Raw genomic sequence first — 20,106 nt, 5'->3', positions numbered from 1 at the left:
CTACCACAGTTCGCTCTGTACTAGCAACGCCAGGCAGATCAATGTTTAGTGCAGTTACAAATGACTCCACACTTGTGTATTGGCTGCATCTGGATTTACCGTAAACAATATTGTCGGGCCTGGGTTATTTATTCTACACAGTAGGCGCTTGTGCCTTGGCCTGACTTTACAGAAGCGTTGTTGATAAAGTGATACTTGCTGCAGGAAAATACATGTGAAAATACTGAGAATGACAGATTATATGCAATGTTTGGGGAGGTGTGTGAAAGTTTTAAAGCATAGAGCAGGGCTGTCCCACGGGTAGGATGTGGCCCCTGAGCCGAACTCACTTGACAGGACTATTTTTTGTGTCAGGCCCCCTCCTCTAGCAGGCCCACCTTTTGTTTGTGCTTGGCCCTGCCCTCTGAAGCCAGGACATTCATGCTCTGCTCCCTCCAGCTGAAAAATCTGGTGCTAGACACACTGAAGTTGGACAGCACTGGCTTAGAGCATGGCAGGTAAGATGTGGAAGTGTGTTCCAAGGAGGGGTAAAACTGATGAGACGTTCTGGATGTGAGAGAATGGGTCCAGAATAGAGAATAGGAGGATTTCATGTGAGGATTGAAACTGTGAGTGGGACCGTATAAAATTGTAAGGAGGGGAAACGTATGGGAAGTTTTGTAAGAGGGGGTTAGGAGTGTGGTTCCCTGTCCACTGAGTGACTGACATCCAATGAAGGAATAGGCAAAGCTGGGAATCATCACAAGAGTGGGAGGAAGGGTTCCTCCTAAAACGTAGTGTGTGTACCTAAAACCAATATAAGATTTTTTGCTGAAGGCTCTGGTATGTTCTTCTCTCTGAGAACCGGCTTTCCTTGCAGGGTCTTGCCACATGGGCGATGCATAGGTGACTCAATAGCTGGCATGGAATCATCACACGCGTGTATAATGTGGCAGCCATGTTTGTGATTAATGGGATCAGTGGTAAAGCATCACTAACTGATACACTACTAACAGTGCATTGGATGGTGAAAGAGCAACATTGTCCTGTCACTAGGGAGTCCAGGCACTATAATTTAGGCATGTGCAGTTTAGCTTGCAGTTTTGTAAACTACATAATTCTGGTTATGTAGTTTGTGCAATGCACTCTATACATACAATGCATGCTTGTATAGCATGCGTTACGCTATTAGCATAGCATGCATTACACAAGCAACGCACATGTGTATAACACGAGTTACACAAACTATAAAAGCGTGAGTTATGTAGTTTGTGTAACTCACAGTTAAAAAAAAATGTATGTGCACTGCCTGCACACACATTTTACCATCCATTAGTGAATAGACCCCCATGTGCTGTGGCTCTTAGGCTGGCATCAGCCAAAATGTACCAAGCCTATTCAGTCCTATTACCCAAATAACTGACAGAGAGGGCACCAGAAAGTGGGGAAATTACCTACAACAGCCAAGGTCTTAGCTTGTTTATGCTTCCAAAACTTCTTGCTAATAAAAATTTATATATAAATAAAATAAACTGTACCAAGTAACTACAGTTTAAGGAAGCCGTCTTTGGGCCAATCACTGGACCTCCAGTTGTCCTGATCAGTAACAATATTCACCCAGCCATCTCTTAGGGTGGTGCACTTACTCAGCGACAAGACCTACCAATAAGTTTAAATATTACACAAGACAAAGCAGATGATCCATCTTAATGTTCTACTCGCCATGAAAAGGTTTGAAAAGCTTCTCTTAGCAATGCCAATTTTAAACCAGATTTATTTAAACCATAGATCAAGGATTCAAAATATAAAAAGGATTACCGACATTATGATGAAAGACTCAGAAAGCAATAACCCCATATGTAATATCAGAGGATTGTTTGATAGGTCAGTCCAATTCTGGCCTGCATATTGTTGTAAGCCTTATTAAAGGGAACCTTAACTGAGAGGGATATGGATGTTTCCTTTTAAACAATACCAGTTGCTTGGCAGACTTACTGATCTTTTTGGCTGCAATAGTAGCTGAATTATTATTATTATTATTATTAATTAGATTTATATAGCGCCAACATATTACGCAGCACTGTACAATAAATAGGATTACAGACAATGATAACTGGGGTGACAGAACAATACAGGTAACAAATCATAGATACAACAATACAGGTAATAGCAATAAGATACACAACACAATGCAGATAGTAGTACATACCAGATCATAAACTGGAGTGGTAGTGGTAAAAAATACCAGTTCCAAATCCTGGGTAAAGTGCACACAGTCAAGTAAGATACACAAGGGGAGAGGGCCCTGCCAAAGGCTTACAATCTAGAGGGAGGGGTTGGTGACACAAAGGAGGGGGTGTAACAAGAAGTTATTGGCAGAAAGGATTAGGGCAGTGTTGAGTTGATGTAGGCCTCCTTGAAGAAGTGAGTTTTGAGTGCTTTTTTGAAGGTGTTGAAGGTGGGAGTGAGCCTGACAAGCAGTGGGAGAGAGTTCCACAGGATGGGGGCAGCTCTAGTGAAGTCCTGCAGTCGAGCATGGGAGGTGCGAGATGCGTGGGGTGGTTAAGAGGAGGTTGTTGGAGGAGCGAAGTGGACGGCCAGGTGTATATCTGCTGACCAGGTCAGAGATGTAGGTTGGGCAGGACTTGTGTATGGATTTGTATGCCAAACATAGGATCTTGAAGCTGATTCTTAAGTGAATTGGAAGCCAATGAAGGGATTTGCGTAGTGGAGTCGTGGAGACAGAGCGGTGGGAGGAGTAGATGAGTCTGGCTGCTGCGTTCATAATGGATTTTAGGGGGGCGATGCGTGTTTTAAGGAAGGTCTGACAAGAGGGAGTTGCAGTAGTCCAGGTGGGGGATGATGAGGGCGTGGACAAGGAGTTTGGCAGTGTCTGGGGTCAGGAAAGGCCGGATCTTGGAGATGTTGCGCAAGTGGAAATAGCAGACTCTAGCTACAGTTTGGATGTGGGAGGTGAAGGAGAGGGCTGAGTCCAGGGTGACACCCAGGCAGCGGGCTTGTGTGGTAGGACGAATGATTGTGCCATTGACAGTGACATAGAGGTCAGTGGGGGGTGAAGCAGCACGTGGTGGGAAGATTAGGAGTTCAGTCTTATCCAGGTTTAATTTTAGGAACCTGGCAGACATCCAAGATGAAATAGCCAAGAGGCCAGAGGATACCTTCTCCATGGTGGTGGTGGAGAGGTCAGTGGTATGGAGGTAAATCTGGGTGTCATCTGCATATAGGTGATAGTTGAAACCCAGAGAGGAGAAGAGTTTTCCGATGGAGGCGGTGTAAATGGAGAACAGCAGGGGACCAAGAACAGAGCCTTGGGGGACCCCAACTGAAAGTGGGAGGGAGGTTGAGGAGGAACCATTAAAGGAGGTCTTGAAGGAGCGATTTGAGAGGTAGGATGAAAACCATGCTAGGGCAAGGTCTTGGATACCCACAGATTGCAGGGACTGGAGAAGCAGGGAGTGATCGACAGTGTCAAATGCTGATGAGAGGTCTAGGAGGAGAAGGATATCACACCTGAAACAAGCATGCAGCTAATCCAGTCTGACTTCAGTCAGAGCACCTGATCAGCATGCTTGATGAGGGGCTGTGGCTCAACAAGTATTACAGAGACAGGATCAGTAGGAGAGTCAGTCAACTGGTATTATTTTAAAATGAAAAATCCATATCCTTCTCAGTTTAGGTTCCCTTTAAGGAAATATCTCACAAACTCCAAGGCAAATGTTATACACTCTAAAGACATGCAATGGCTCACTCCAGAACTAAAGTTTACTTTTGAATAGTAGGAAGTTCAGCTACAATGTCTTCAGGGTTTTTACTGCTGTCTGTGTCAGCACTGAAGAGATCAACTCTCTTTCCCTACTCAGGGGCCCCAACCGTCCCGATTTCGCCGGGACCGTCACGGGTTGGGGGAGGGGTCCCGCTGTTCCGGGATAGCCCCCCTTTGTCCCGGCTAGCAGCAGAGGAGGCAGCGGAGGAAAAAGAAGGATCGAGGCACCAGCCGCGGCTGTGGTGTGCGGGATGCGGGTCAAGCTTGTCCCCCCTCCCTCCGAATGTGCCCCCCAGTGTCCCCCTGTATGGCGAGATACGAGCGCAGCAGAGCGGCAGTCTTACCATCTTCCTCGCGTACTGGCATCTCTTGCTTCCAACTACTTCCTGTGACGTCACAGGAAGCGGAGAAGACGAGATGCCCATATGCGAAGAGGAATGGTAAGACTGCCGCTCTGCTGCGCTCGTATCTCGCCATACAGGGGGACACTGGGGGGCACATTCGGAGGGAGGGGGGACAAGCTTGACCCGCATCCCGCACACCACAGCCGCGGCTGGCGCCTCGATCCTTCTTTTTACGGTTTACCTAAACACCCATGGGCACCCTCACCCTTCTCCCCACTATATATATATATATATATATATATATATATATATATATATATATATATTTTTTTTTTGGACTAGGGGTGTGTCAGGGTGTGTGGTTGGGGGCGTGGTCGGGGGCGTGGCTTAAGTGTCCCGTTTTCTCATCTCAAAAAGTTGGGAGGTATGCCTACTCCTGAGAACACCATGGCTTTAATTACTATGGCTTTACTATGAATCCTTGATATCCCCAGAATGGAGATACAAGTTTGACAGAGGCTATGTCTGGGTACACAGGGCCGGCTTTAGGTTTCACAGCTTCCTGAGCGTAACCAGATTTTGCCCCCCCCCCCCCCAATTCATCCTCTTTGCGTTTGAGCGCACCACACACATACACTAATGGGTGGGGGGGGGGGGGGGATCTGCTGCCTAAGTACACTAAAAGGGAATCTGCGACTGCAAGACTAGTAGCATAAGCCTATATACACTAAAGGGGGGATCTGCCTACATATACAAGACTAGTAGCCTATATACACTAAGGGGGGGGATCTGCCAGATCCCCCCCTTAGTGTATATAGGCTTAGGCTACTAGTCTTGCAGTCGCAGATCCCCTTTTAGTGTATTTAGGCAGCAGATCCCCCCCCCCCCCCCCATTAGTGTATCTAGAAGCATAAGCATATTCCCCCTTTAGCGTAGGGAGGTTGGGGAGCCTTACTTTTTGCTGGTCAGTCTTCTCTTCTTACTGTCTGCAGAGCAGTCTGCAGACTTAGTGCCAGTGTAGGTGCCAGGATTCTGGGAGCAGGACTCGTCGTTACTCAGGACATTGTCACAGTGGCACACGTACTGCGCGCTTCTCTGCAGCAGCCTGAGGCTCAGCGTGCCTCCGTCCATCCTGATTCCTGACATATAGCTATAAGTCCCCCCAGTATAGGTAGCCAGGCATAGGTGACCCAGTAAAAGTAGCCAGCTATAGATCCCCCCCCAGTATAGGTTAGCCAGGTAGGTGCCCCCAGTATAGGTAGCCAGTATACTTGCCCCAGTATAGGTTAGATAGGCATTTGTCCCAGCTATAGGTTAGATAGGTAGGTGCCCCCAGTACAGGTTAGATAGGTAGCTGCCCCCAGTGTATAGGTTAGATAGGTAGGTACCTGCAATATAGGTTAGATAGGTAGCTGCCCCCAGTATAGATTAGATAGGTAGCTGCCCCCAGTATAGATTAGATAGGTAGCTGCCCCCAGTATAGGTTAGATAGGTGCCCCCAGTATAGGTTAGATAGGTAGTTGCCCCCAGTATAGATTAAATAGGTAGCTGCCCCCAGTATAGATTAGATAGGTAGCTGCCCCCAGTGTAGATTAGATAGGTAGCTGCCCCCAGTATAGGTTAGATAGGTAGGTGCTCCCAGTATAGATTAGATAGGTAGGTGGCCCGCAGTATAGATTAGATAGGTAGCTGTCCCCAGTATAGATTAGATAGGTAGCTGTCCCCAGTATAGGTTAGATAGGTAGCTGTCCCCAGTATAGGTTAGATAGGTAGGTGCCCCCAGTATAGGTTAGATAGGTAGCTGCGCCCAGTATAAATTAGATAGGTAGCTGCCCCCCCCCCCAGTATAGGTTAGATAGGTAGGTACCCCCAGTATAGATTAGATAGGTAGGTGGCCCGCAGTATAGATTAGATAGGTAGCTGCCCCCAGTATAGGTTAGATAGGTAGCTGCCCCCAATATAGGTTAGATAGGTAGCTGCCCCCAGTATAGATTAGATAGGTAGCTGCCCCCAGTATAGATTAGATAGGTAGCTGCCCCCAGTATAGATTAGATAGGTAGCTGCCCCCAGTATAGATTAGATAGGTAGCTGCCCCCCCAGTATAGGTTAGATAGGTAAGTGCCCCCAGTATAGATTAGATAGGTAGCTGCCCCCCCAGTATAGGTTAGATAGGTAGGTGCCCCCAGTATAGATTAGTTAGATAGGTAGGTAGGTAGGTAGGTAGGTGCCCCCCCCCTCATACTGGAGGGGGAGCCACGGGGAGGGAAGCCCGACCTCTCCCTCCCTTCCTCTCCGGGCCACCCCTCATGCTCCCCCCTCCAATGCAGACTGCAGCAGAGCCAGAGAGAACAACTCACCTCCCTGGTTCCGATCGCCAGCGCCTCTCACTTGCCGCTGGTCTCCTCTTCTACATTAGTTACTGATACACACTAAACTTCCTGTTAAGCAGGAAGTTTAGTGTGTATCAGTGACAATGTAGAAGAGGAGACCAGCTGCAAGTGAGAGGCGCCGGCGATCGGAACCAGGGAGGTGAGTTGTTCTCTCTGGCTCTGCTGCAGTCTGCATCGGAGGGGGGAGCCGGAGAGCACCCGGAGAGGAAGGGAGGGAGAGGTCGGGCTGCCCTCCCTGTGGCTCCCCCCTCTATCATGGTGGCCGCATGGGCATCATGTTTGCCCCTTATCACCCCCAGCAGCGGCACCAGGGGGCGGAGCGAGACGGACCCAGCCGGGGCCGCAGCTTGCCAGGCAGCTTCCATATTAAAATACATGCGGCAGGAGTGCCCCCTGGAAGCCGGCGCCCTGAGCGATCGCACCGGCCCTGTGGGTACAGTGAAAAATGGCGCAGGGTGATGCCGATAATGGCATCTTGCTAATAAAGTTATTTAATGTTTCAGAAATGTTCTATATGTGATAAATTACCTGGTCCCGGCGATCCCATTTTCGCTCTACTTCCTTGTCAGTTTGAAAGAGTCCTGCAGCCTGCCAATCACCATGCGGGGACTGAAGCCGCATGGTGATTGGCTGGCTGCCGGACTCATTCATACTAAGTAGGAAGTGGAGAGAAGACGCAATCAGGGACCAGGTAATGTATATATACCCTCTGCCTGTGTCTGCCTCTCACACTAAACCCTCCCGGTGCCTGACACTTTCCCCCTCAGAGACCCCCGCTGCCTTACATTAACCCCCCCTCCCTGCATTTTTTTTTAACACTTATAATGCTATTTAGCGTTATAAGTGTAAGTCACTCTGCGTGCACCATTTTTTAACACTTATAACGCTAAATAGCGTTATATAGTGTAAGTCAATGTGGCACCAATTGTATACCCTAGCTGTCAAGCTCTGTCTATCCTTCACTCTACAAACAGAAATTTTACTTATTGTTACAGCACTTGTGTTACAACAGGAAATTAAATCAATATTCCAGATGGGTACATTGATAGCAGATGCAAACCAGAATCAGGAAATGTGGGTGCCTGTGGCAAATGGACTATTTGGGTGCCCCATAGGCACTCATGCAAAATATCGGCTGTTGGGTGCCAAAAGCAGAAACTTGGACGCCTACTATCAGTTTGAAACTTGTTTTGAGAATTATTTTGTAAATTATCGTTTTGAAATGTATTGTTTTAAAGACAAAAACAAACACTTATATCGCGCTTTTCTCCTGGCGGACTCAAAGTGCCAGAGCTGCAGCCAATAGGACGCGCTCTATAGGCAGTAGCAGTGTTAGGGAGTCTTGCCTAAGGTCTCCTGCTGAATAGGTGCTGGCTTACTGAACAGGCAGAGCCGAGATTCGAACCCTGGTCTCCCGTGTCAGAGACAGAGCCCTTAACCATTACACCATCCAGCCAGCACTTTTTAGAAATTTAGCATTTTTGAATTTACATTATTTGTGGCGGAGGAAGGACGTTTAGCCACTTAACGACCAGCTAACGCCGATAGTCGGGCGGCCGTCATTTGTGGATTTCCATGGAAACAGCCGTACGAGCGGCCGTTTCCTGTCAGTTCCCGGCGGGGGGCTCTGTGAACAGCCTGCGAGCCTCCGATCGCGACTTGCAGGCTAAATGTAAACACTCGGGGAAGAAATCCCCGGTGTTTACAGCGTACAGCACTGCTGTCACAGCAGCACTGTAAAGGAGATCGGCGATTGGCCGGGGATCACCGGCATCTGATAGGCTGAAGACTATCTAAGGTGGTACAAGACGGATCGCTGTCCTGTACCGCCTATAGTGGGAAGGAGAGGGAGGGAAGGAGAGGGAGGGTGGAATAGCGCTGCGGAGGGGGGCTTTGAGGAGCCCCCCCCCGCTACACACAGATAGCCGGCGGCAATCAGACCCCTCCAGCAGGACATCCCCCTAGTGGAAAAAGGGGGGGGGGCAGTCTGATCACCCTGCCTGCAACGTGATCTGTGCTGGGGGGGCTGGAGAGCCCACCCAGCACAGATCACACAAAAATCATGCGGTCCTTAAGTGGAGGTCTTAGGGCTGGGTGTCAGGAAGGGGGGATTTAGGGTTAGGCATCAGGAGGGGTGGATTTAGGGTTAGGCATCAGGAAGGGGAGTTTTAGGGTTAGGCGCTAGGTAAAGGGGTCTTATAGGGTTAGGCATCAGGAAGGGGGGGTTAGGGTTAGGCATCAGGAGGGGTGGTTTTAGGGTTAGGCATCAGGAAGTGGAGTTTTAGGGTTAGGCGTTAGGAAAGGGGGTCTTAGGGTTAGGCATCAGGAAGGGGGGGTTTAGGCATCAGAGGAGGATGGGTTCTGTGTGAGAGTAGGGTTAGGTTTAGTTGCAGTATAAAATTGGTAATATTTATCAGTGTTTTACTGTAGTCGTTACCACTGTAATTATTTTTTCATGTTCATAAGGCAAGCAATATACAATGGCTAAATTCATGAGGAAAAAAACCCCCAAAAAAACATTGTTATATACAATATTTTGACATTTCGACTTCACCCCATGCCCTTTTAATAACGATATTTTAACACATTTTCTAATGGAGATAAAGATGGAGAAACGATAAAAAGCATTGTTATACGCGATATTTTGACATTTCAGCATTACCCCACGCCCTTTTTTCCTTGCGCCCTTATGTAACGTAGGCATTAAAAATGATCCCCTTTAACATGTTCTTAAACTAGAATAACTGCTTCCAATGAAGTTGAGCTTGAAGGCAGTGATTGAGTTAAAGGCACTTGGCAACAGATGTGTAAATTGTCTCTTATCAGAATCCATTTCACAACAGACTGCACTTACGTTTCCGTTCCAGCCTGTACCGCCTGTTTATCGGCAGCTGCAGTCAACGGAACTTGCCACCGTCACTTAGTAACGGCGAGGTGACAGGACTGGGTCTTTGCTTTCTTTATGTACACAGCAGATTAATGACACAAGAATAACAATGTCCCCCGCCTACAGAAACTGCTTGTGTTCACAATGTAGGTGTCATGCGATGAGTCCTTTTTACACATTCATCCGTGTTCGTCAGGGCAAAAAACTTAAGGGCGACTGCCTTGCTGAAACCCGTATCATGGATTACTCAGGATCAAATATCTTATGGCTGGCTGTACATGTATTTCATTGATTAAACTTCATGAGGAGTCATATTGCTCATGAATGATTTGTCTGAGGCGTCTGTACAACTTCCAGTTATATTGGTCCCTCTGTCCTGCACAACACAACCAAATTTCCCATCACTCTCTCACAGCGGTCCAATAACTTCATGTCATATGCTGAAAACAATGAGGGTTTTCTTTTTATAGCAGGCATTATAGATGAAACATCTGCCAAAATGCATTAGGATCATTTTTCTACTGGCAAATATCTTGCGATGTGGATACACACCAGGGACTAGCAAAATAAGAGTTTTTTTATTGGTGAATTTAATCTATTCATTGCAGTACACATGTCACATACATAAAGATCTACTTATTACACCATCAATTGAGGTTTTGCCGTTTGTGAGGTAATACACATATAGGTGTGTTTATGATTAATAAAGCAACCTTTAATACATTCTCTTGTTTAAAAAAAACACCTTTTGGTCCACTGGGTTATTAGTTTACATAATTGTACAAGAGAGAGTTTACCTAATTCTAGATATTATAGGTAACCTTGATTTCCATATGAAGAAAATTCTTGGATTTTGGAATCAACTTATGATGCTGGTAAAGCTCCTAGGCTCTCAGGAGGTAATACTACTACTACTACTACTAATAATAATAATAATAATAATACCAACATTTGTCTAGCACTTTTCCCTGTCAGACTCAAAGCACTTGAGAGCTGCAGCCACTAAGGATGCGCTCAATAGGCCATCCTGCAGTGTTAAGGAGTCTTGCCCAAGCACTCCTCACTGAATAAGTACTAGTTTTGAAATGAAAATTTATGGATGAGGTATTAACCCTTAAGGTGGCCATATACCATACATTTTTCAAATATTTAAAATATTGAATTCAAGAACTGCAATAAATTTTTCTGACTGGTTGTAACATTTAAAAAATCTGACCAATGTACCACATACATATGTCCAATTGTTCTTAAATATTTCCTCAATTATGATAAAAATGATCAAGAAATTGTAAATCCACCTTACACCATTCAATTTTCATATAAATTGATGAGAAAAATCCAACACTCCCGATCATCTTTTATCGAATAAAAACTGCAAATTCGATCAGATTTCTCAAATTAATGAAAAAAACCTTTTCGATTTTTTGGCACAACCCATTGTATTTATCGAATTGGTGTAAAACTGGATTTTGTGTGTGTGTGTGTGTGTGTGTGTGTGTGTGTGTGTGTGTGTGTGTGTGTGTGTGTGTGTGTGTGTTGCCATCACTCGAAAATGCCTTGACGGATTTTGTCGAAACTTGGTATGGAAAGAAAGCCATTCAGATTTCACCCATTCACGTCAATGGAAAAAATATAAAGGGCTGTAACTAAAAAAAAAAACGTATAAAGGGCCGTCATTCTCACAGTAATAAAGCCAGAGTCCCCAAACTTGGCACAGTTAGTCACTTGGTGACAGAGGTAACAAATTCAGGGAAAGTGGGCGGGGCATAAAGCAGTCTGAAAAATCTACTACTTCCTCCAAGAATCCAAACCCTTCCTACATCAACTTTACAGCCACTTCTTTACCTCCGTAAGCTTCTTCTTGCCTATCTGATGTAGCTTGGTTCAAGGTCATATATATGGACACAAATTCTACAGCAAAAATACCTGTAATAAAGGAATACTGTATGCAAAGGAATTTGATCCAATAAATAAACTTACCAGAAAGCTCCACTGTACTTTCTCCGGAGATACTGAAGAGACATCGGATTTTATGGCGCGAGTTCTCTCTTCTAGGAGATGGACCTGGTTATATGACCGATGTTGAACAGATGGTTGCAGGCACTGGAGATCATTTCTGAACTAATAAAAAAGAGAACAATTTTACAAAGTTTCCAGCTGGAAGAAACACACACCCTGTTGACAAAAGGCACATTTATGAATATGGAGGTTCACTTTTAGTAAAATTATTTACTAGGAAGCACATTTTCCCCAGTGGAAAACAGTGTCAGCTGTAACCCATGACAAGGAGCCAGATGCAGTAAACTGCTGTAAAGTTGTCGTGAGCAGGGAGAGCACAGCAATTTTACTATTAGTAGTGTCAGGAGCGCACTGTCAGTCAACCCAATAGCATCACTCACGTTACCACCGTAACCACTACAGTAATGTGCATTACCATAGCAACACACACATTACTGTGGTAACGGGCATGGTGTAAATGGGTTATCAGACAATACTCCTCCAGCACTAGTAATGGTAAAATTGCCACCCTACGTAGGGCAACTGTAGTGCAGTTTACTGCATCAGGCTGAAGTGTATCATGTCTAATTTAGAATTTCATTTGGGGCCACAAAATAAAATGGGTTCCTTCTAAATTTCTTTTAATCTGGGAAGAATGGATAACAGAACAGATATGCAAATGTTATAATCTATTCTTAGGCCTAATAATAGGCAAGTTCTGAGGAGGATTTGAGTACTCATATTAAATTGGTGTTCTGGATACAGATGATTAGAGTTATAAATGATTCTGAATTCCACTGATCTTGCCTATAGGAGACTGTGGAAGCAGGTGTTCTGCTTTGTGAGCATTATGTGTCACATGTAGTGCAGGGAGTGTGAAGAGCAGCAGATAGGCATGTTATATACGGTAACAGGAAACTATTCTTGTCATGCACACACAGGGGGACTGAAGAGGTCAAGGCCATGATTTCTGAGGTCCAAGGGAATGTACTGGAAGCTTTTATGGTGTAACTTTATGACAGGTAAGCACAAGTTAAGGCATGGTTTGTTTTTATAATGCATTTAACATAGAACTATTTCCATTCATTATGCATAAATATTTTTGATAAATATAAATGGCAAAAACCTGCTGCAGAGATATATCTCCTCCTCTGAGACCTACAGCTGTCTGCTCACTCCCACATCAGTCTAGCTTGCCTCAGTTTAGTCACATGGACAGGGCCGGGCCGAGGCAGAGGCTGAAGAGGCTCCAGCCTCAGGGCGCAGTGTAGGAGGGTGCGCACAATTCATTCAGCTGTCATTCCCAATTGTGTTTGAAGCAGAAAGAAATAAGAAAAGGGCATATATAGCAGTGACTGCAAGCCAGATAACTAGAGATTAAGGTGTTGGGGATGTTGGGGGCCCTGGGGCGCCTCTTAGTGTAATAGCAATCAGTGTGTGACGGCTGGGGTGGGAGGGATGGAGGGGCGCACTTTGGCATCTCAGCCTTGGGTGCTGAAAGACCTTGTCCCGGCTCTGCACATGGATGTGCTGGAAGGAGAGCGATTGCCACGCCCTTAAAACAATACCTCCCTGCTAAATCATGGCTTTGTAGTCCTTGGCCCATATGGAATTCACCTTTTCTCCTGAGTTTTCTCCTAAGAGATAATTTTTCATCTTCAATTTATATTAACTTTTTAGCACTTTGCAATGGAAAAAGTACCAAAAAAGCAGGTGAAAAAGTACTGTCACAATTATTTTGAGTGTTAGTTTGCTTACTGGTGGTGTAAAAAGCATTTTATTTACAATGTGGGAAAATATCACCTAGAAGAAAAAGCAAATTGCATATGTCCCCCGTGTTAAACTTTATCCCTATTACGAGTACCTTTTGTTCAAGGTAACATTATTTCAGCCCAATGTGTCAATGTGTTTACCTTCACATCTTAAATGTATTTAAATAAAACTAGAAAAAGGAAAATGGGAATTGGATTTCTGCAGAAATACTGCATTACAGCAACTTAGTAATTTTACCCCAATCCCAGAACTTGGAAGCATTGGACCAATCAGAGAATGCAGTGTCAACTCGGAAGTATTTGGCCAATCAGAGAATGCAAAAAAATGACCAAAAAAAGAGAATCAAAAAACAGAAATCGAAATCCACAGAATTGGTAATGGGCATTGGTGAAAAGCATAATTTCAGTTGAATCGGAGGTCAGCATCTGCGACCATCCCCATTTATTACATACAGGCAGGCAGTCAGCAGGGGACGTGGCCACCACAACAGTAAGACCTCCTCCCTTTTATGTATACCACATCCTGGTAGTTACTATATGAGAGGAGGGCGTAGTTACTATATGAGAGGAAGGAGTAAGGGGGGACAAGGGGGCATCAGCTGGGTGACAGTGGGGATCTGATGACCTGTGAGTCACTATGATGGGTAAATACAATTTTGACCATTTTACATAAACGTCTTTTTTAAATCTATTTCAGCTAAGTGCATTTGAAAATGTGAAGGTGATCTAAGGCAGCAATGACTATAATATAACAAGTATCAAGAGACTGCAGTCTGGCCAAATGTGCATTACAGTAATTAACAGTACAATACATTTCATCCCAGAGCAAGCATGTATCAATACTTTTATTGGCAATGTTTATGCTCATAAACTAAGTAGCCTAATTTTAACGGTTTGCAGGACGGTGTCAGGTAAGGGTCACAGCATTAATTAATGCGCCTTCTATTACCAACGCTTATGATTTACCACGATGGAATGACAATAGAGAGATACTTATTTAAATATGCAAAAACAACTGCGTTTTTAACTTTCATCTAACCCTGACGCTACCAGCCATGTAGGGTAGAAGGATATGCCACATGTTTTTGGAAGAATGTTTCCAATATGAACAAGTATTCAGAAAACTACAATTAAGATTCACATTATCTGAACACCTCTTATGCACTTTAAGCACTGCAACATGTCACATAGTTCATCAGATAACTGGCATTATGGCCCATACACAATATTCTTTTTGAGTTTTCTCCTAGATCATAATTTTTCATCTTCTCTTTAAAATAACTTGTTAGCATTTTGCAGTTGAAAAATAAAAACAGACATAAAAACGTGCTATCAAAAATAGGAGATATTTTCACACATTATCAGTAAAAATTACTTTTAAACCACCAGCAAGTAAGACAATACTCATTAATTTTGACAGTACTTTTGACTAGTGTTGGGCGAACACCTGGATGTTCGGGTTCGGGTCCGTTCGCCGAACATGGGCCAGATGTTCGGCATGTTCGGCCCGAACCCCGAACTCCCCGAACACCCCGCTTTTGGGGGCCCTATGGGGTCGCAGGCATAAGGGGGGAGCATGCCCCGGTCGCGGGGGGGGGGGGGTCGGAAATTCCCCCCACCCCCTCCGCTAGCGCTCCCCCCTCTGCCCGCTTCCCCATAAAAAAGTTTGATGAAAGTACCGGTGGCTGGCCTGGCAGTAGAGTGAGTGAGGAGGAGGAGTCTGGAGAGTGACGCGTTGAGGCCGGGCAGTGGGTGGTTCAGCGTTGTACCCTTGTGGTACTTCCGCCCTTTCTCTGACCTCACGTCCTCTACGTGATGACACATACGAGGGTACGCGTGACGCGTACCCTCGTATGCAGAGGACGTGAGGTCAGAGAAAGGGCGGAAGTACCACAAGGGTACTACCGCTGAACCGCCCGCTGCCCGGCCTCAACGCGTCACTCTCCGGACTCCTCCTCCTCACTCACTCTACTGCCAGGCCAGCCACCGGTACTTTCATTACACTTTTTTATGGGGAAGCGGGCAGAGGGGGGAGCGCTAGTGGAGGGGGTGGGGGGAATTTCCGACCCCCCCCCCCCCGCGACCGGGTGCCTGCGACCCCATAGGGGGGCAGTATTTGGCCGAACAGGGGCCCTGTTCGGCCTGTTCGGCTGGGCATTCAGCTGTTCGGGCGAACCCGAACTAAAAAGGCAGAACACCATGAGGTGTTCGGCCGAACTCGAACATCACCCGAACAGGATGATGTTCTGCAGAACCCGAACAGTGGCGAACACTGTTCGCCCAACACTACTTTTGACATTTTTTCATTGCAGAGTGCTGAAAAGATATTTAAACAGAAAATGAAAAATTATCACCAAGGAAAAAAATAAATTGCATATGGGCTTATGTCTAATTTCTGCTTGCAGTGCACTTGCGTTTTTACACACTTTCTATGCACATTGGTATAAGAAAAATGTAAACATATTTTCAACAGCAGCACAAAACGAGACTCACAGCGCAATTGTCGAGAAACTGCCCTGTGCAGCGGAATTGCGATTGGCAGAAATCGCAATTGTTGCAGTGTGAGTAATCCCATAGGGTGACTTGTGCTGCAGTGCTTTGTGGCATCACTGGCGATCAGCAAAGGACAAAATGCCAGCTCAAAGGGACCGAGTAAGAATGGGCATTACAGAAACGTATTCCAGGAAAGGATTTGACTTTGTTACTGTGAGAGAACCGTGATACCCACTTAGCCATAATGCCACTCATATAACGCCACGAAAAATGTACGTTCAAATTTAGAGAGAGTAATAACAGGTAAAATGGGTCTATAAACATGCTTCATTAAGAGTTCTGCAAATATGCTCAGGCCTCTCTCCATACAAAGTCACTCATAACTCTTTATAAGGACATAATGTTCTGGGTACAACAAGCATTCATTGCAAGCCTGACCTATAAAGAGCTGGCGTATCCAGGCCAACAACAATCACCATACTAATAAATGTTACATGTGTACACTGCTGAGGTCAAATAGCAGCATATGAGGATGAAAATAACAGTGTGCAGTGTGGCATATCAGTATCAGTTCAGTGCTGTGTCTTCAGCAACCTCGGACTTTATTTACACTACAACATTTTCTGAACACTGCTCTTTACAGGGAGTTTATGGAAGCAAGCAACAAAGAACATTCCAACGTCCAGTACTCATTTGGCCAAGATACTGTCTGCATGGGGCTTGCATGTTTTACCTGTGTTTGTACTGGGATCCTCTGGGCACTCTTGCTTCCTCTCACATCCCACAATCATACTGATAGATAAGTTACCATAGTTAGTTACTTCTAAAATTGGTCTTAGGCAACATAGGGGGCATGTGACTTTGGACATAAGGATTATACTGCAGTCAATGTATCGAATATAACGCACTGCCTGCTCAGCATATTAATGAACAGGATCAGGCCCACTATCTCCTGTCACACTCCCCGTGATGGAGGGGGAGTGGGTTGGCGCGTCAACAGATCTCTGCTGGAGGGGCCCGGTACAGGATAGTTACACTCCTCAAATATAGCATCAGAAGAAAGTCTCATCTGTCTCCTAAAAAACAATATATAGGTAGTTCACTAGAAAACCCAAGATGTAGCTATCCATTAGTACAGCTCATCTTCAAAGAATGAGAAATGGTCTGTATGTACAGAGATTTAAAGGTTTTGCAGAGGGTACTGACAAAACACTCCTGTTTGGGGAGTCCTTGAATACTATACAATTTTAGGATCCATGGCCTATATGTCATAGCATCATATGTCACATTGTACTTACAAGATACAGTTGCAATAAAAAGTATGTGAACGCTTTGGAATTACTGTATATGGATTTCTGCACAAATTGGTCATAAAATGTAATCTGATCTTCATCTAAGTCACAAAAATAGACAATTACAGTCTGCTTAAACTAATACCACACAAAAAAAAAATAATGTTTCCATGTTTTTATTGAACACACCATGTAAACATTCACAGTGCAGATGGAAAAGGTATGTGAATCCTTGGATTTAATAACTGGTTGAACCTCCTTTGGCAGCAATAACTTCAACCAAACATTTCCTGTAGTTGCAGATCAGATGTGCACAACGGTCAGGAGTTATTTTTGACCATTCCTCTTTACAGAACTGTTTCAGTTCAGCAATATTCTTGGGATGACTGGTGTAAATCACTTTCTTAAAGGGAACCAGAGATGAAGCACCCACATGTATTTTACCATATATATCAGTAAGAACATTAGAGAAAACACTTACCATGCTCTCTGTTTCATCCCCACTGCTAAAAGTGTCTGTTATCAGCTGTGATAAGAATCCCGTACTGAGCATTCAGTCTGGCTTTGCAGGGAATAATTATAGCCGAGTCATTATAGCAGAGCCACAAGGGGGCAGGCTTGGGCTTGAAAAGACACCAGAGAAGACAGACTCAGCTATAATCTTTCCGTAGCAAAGCTAGACTGAGTGCTCAGTCGGGGATTCTTATCAGAGGTGATAACAGTCAGATTAAACAGAGAACAATGAAACAAAAAGCAGATTAGGGGTTTACTGTCATGTTCCCACTGATTTATAAAGCCTCATCTACACGCGTAGATGAGGCTCCGATGTGTGTTATCAATCGAGCCACTAATGCGGCTCGATTGATCAGATCCGGCAGGTCGGATCTTGCTACCGCCAATTCCCTGCTCGTTCCCCGCGAGGGGACAATGGCAGGGAATCGAGCGGAAGATAAGCGACACGGCGCAGGGACAAGCGGGTATCGAATCCGGCGACGCGCGGGCGAGCGGGGACGCGGCGGGGACGTGGAAGAGGCGATCCGGTGGCTAATCGAGCCGCCAGATCGGAGCCTCATCTACGCGTGTAGATGAGGCTTAAGGTAAAATACAAGAGGGTGCTTCATCTCTGGTTCTCTTTAAGGGCATGCCACAGCATCTCAATCGGGTTGAGGTCAGGACTCTGACTTTGCCACTCCAGAAGGCGTATTTTCTTCTATTTAAGCCATTCTGTTGTTAATTTACTTCTATGCTTTGGGTCGTTGTCCTTTTGCAACACCCATCTTCTGCTGAGCTTCAGCTGGTGGACAGATGGCCTTAAGTTCTCCTGCAAAAGGTCTTGATAAACTTGGGAAATAATTTTTCCTTTGATGATAGCAATCTGTCCAGGCCCTGACATAGCAAAGTAGCCCCAAAGCACCATACTTCACAGTTGGGATGAGGTTTTGATGTTGGTGTGCTGTGCCTCTTTTTCTCCACACATACTCAACTTTTGTTTCATCTGTCCAGAGAATATATTGCCAGTACTGCTGTGGAACACCCAGGTGCTCTTTTACAAACTTTAAACGTGCAGCAATGTTTTTTTTGGACAGCAGTGGCTTCCTCTGTAATATCCTCCCATGGACTCTATTCTTGTTTAGTGTTTTACGTATCATATATTCACTAACAGGGAATATGCCAGAAACTTTTGTAAGGCCTGGTGTACACCAGAGGAGTTTTTCTGAGCGTTTTGAGTTTTTAAATCTGCTGCTAATGTTATCCTATGTGTCTGTGCACACTGGAGCAATGAGGTTTTGTAAAAAAAAAACCATAGCATTACATTGGGAAGAGCTTTTAAAACCTTTCAAAAGCTCTTCCCAATGTAATGCTATGGGGTTTTTTACAAAACCTCATTGCTCCAGTGTGCACAGACACATAGGATAACATTAGCAGCAGATTTAAAAACTCAAAACGCTCAGAAAAACTCCTCTGGTGTACACCAGGCCTAAGTCTTTAGCCGACACTCTAGGATTTTTCTTCACCTCACTGAGCATTCTGCGCTGTGCTCTTGCAGTCATCTTTACAGGACGGCAACTCCTAGGGAGAGTAGCAGCAGTGCTGAACTTTCTACATTTATAGACAACGGGTATGATTCACAAAGCTTTTTCACCTGTTTTCCTCTATTTTCACCTTATCTATGTTACTTGTTTAAGCCCCCAAAGACCAAAAATATAATATAATTAAGTTAAGAAAAGTAATATTGAGTGATTATTTTGCTTGTACATGTGCGGAAAGGTTATTTTTATCAAATAGGTGATAAGTCATTTATGATAAGTTTTGTGACTAGAGCTCAATTTGTCTTACTTAAGGCTTTTAGATATGCTTTTATAACCATTTGCAGCTGTATGCAAGTCAAAAACTTGCAAAAAACGTTAATGACGAGCTGAGCTCCTCCGCTGACAGGGAGATTTCCAGTTTCTCTGCCCCGCCGGCTGCATTTTTTTCTCATCAGAGGGATTCCCCAGAATCAGAATCATATTTATTTCGCCAAGTGCAGTGGTTGCCACCCCCAGAATTGTTTGTGGTACACAATCAGCATATAGTATAGTGCAAGTGCATAGTGCATAGTGCAAAAGAGAAAATAAAAAGAGAAAGGCATTGACCATAGTAGTGCAAAAAACACTGCAATGAACAGACATAAGACTATACAGGCTATACAAGCTATTTAGGCCTAGGTGACAGTCATCCTAGGGGGTTCCGCTGTGCGCTGTGCTCGAGTTCAGCTGGAGTTCAGAAGGAGCCCAGCTTGGGGGAAAAAAGGAGTTCCTGTGCCTGGTGGTTTTGGCTGGAATAGATCTGTAGCGACGACCTGAGCGCATGCGGTTGAAGAAGTGACTGCCGGGGTGGTGAGGGTTGTTCGTGATCCTGTTTGCCCTGGTTCTCATCCTGGATTCGTGCAAGAGATCCACTGGTGGTAGGGGTGTACCAATAATCTCTTCCGCAGCATTTATGACCCTTTGTAGTCTTGTACTTGTCGCTAGAGGTGGCTCCACCATACCAAACGATGATGGAGGAGCAAAGGATAGACTCAGTGGTTGCAGTGTAGAAACTTAACAGCTCCTGCGGCATACCAAACTTCCTTAGTTGTCTTAGGAAGAACAGCCATTACTGAGCCTTCTTTTGGCATTTAGTGG

The 20,106-nt window shown here is 44.9% G+C and overlaps 1 protein-coding gene across 18 annotated transcripts in view; it reads right to left on the bottom strand.

Moving 5' to 3' along the window:
* RIMBP2 (RIMS binding protein 2) overlaps nt 1–20,106 on the bottom strand; it is a 591,563-nt gene that overhangs the window by 327,778 nt on the left and 243,679 nt on the right. For 17 of the 18 annotated variants that reach the window (XM_068243476.1, XM_068243541.1, XM_068243461.1 and 14 more), the window contains one exon: nt 11,365–11,505. In XM_068243476.1, coding sequence (XP_068099577.1) covers nt 11,365–11,505 — 141 coding nt within the window. The remainder of the gene's footprint in view (nt 1–11,364; nt 11,506–20,106) is intronic. The other variant, XM_068243603.1, reaches the window with a different exon arrangement.

This window comes from Hyperolius riggenbachi, chromosome 1 (assembly GCF_040937935.1).
Source record: "Hyperolius riggenbachi isolate aHypRig1 chromosome 1, aHypRig1.pri, whole genome shotgun sequence".
NCBI classification, from domain to species: domain Eukaryota; kingdom Metazoa; phylum Chordata; class Amphibia; order Anura; family Hyperoliidae; genus Hyperolius; species Hyperolius riggenbachi.
Note: the sequence above shows the minus strand (reverse complement) of the source record. Positions and strands in the feature narration are given on the sequence as shown.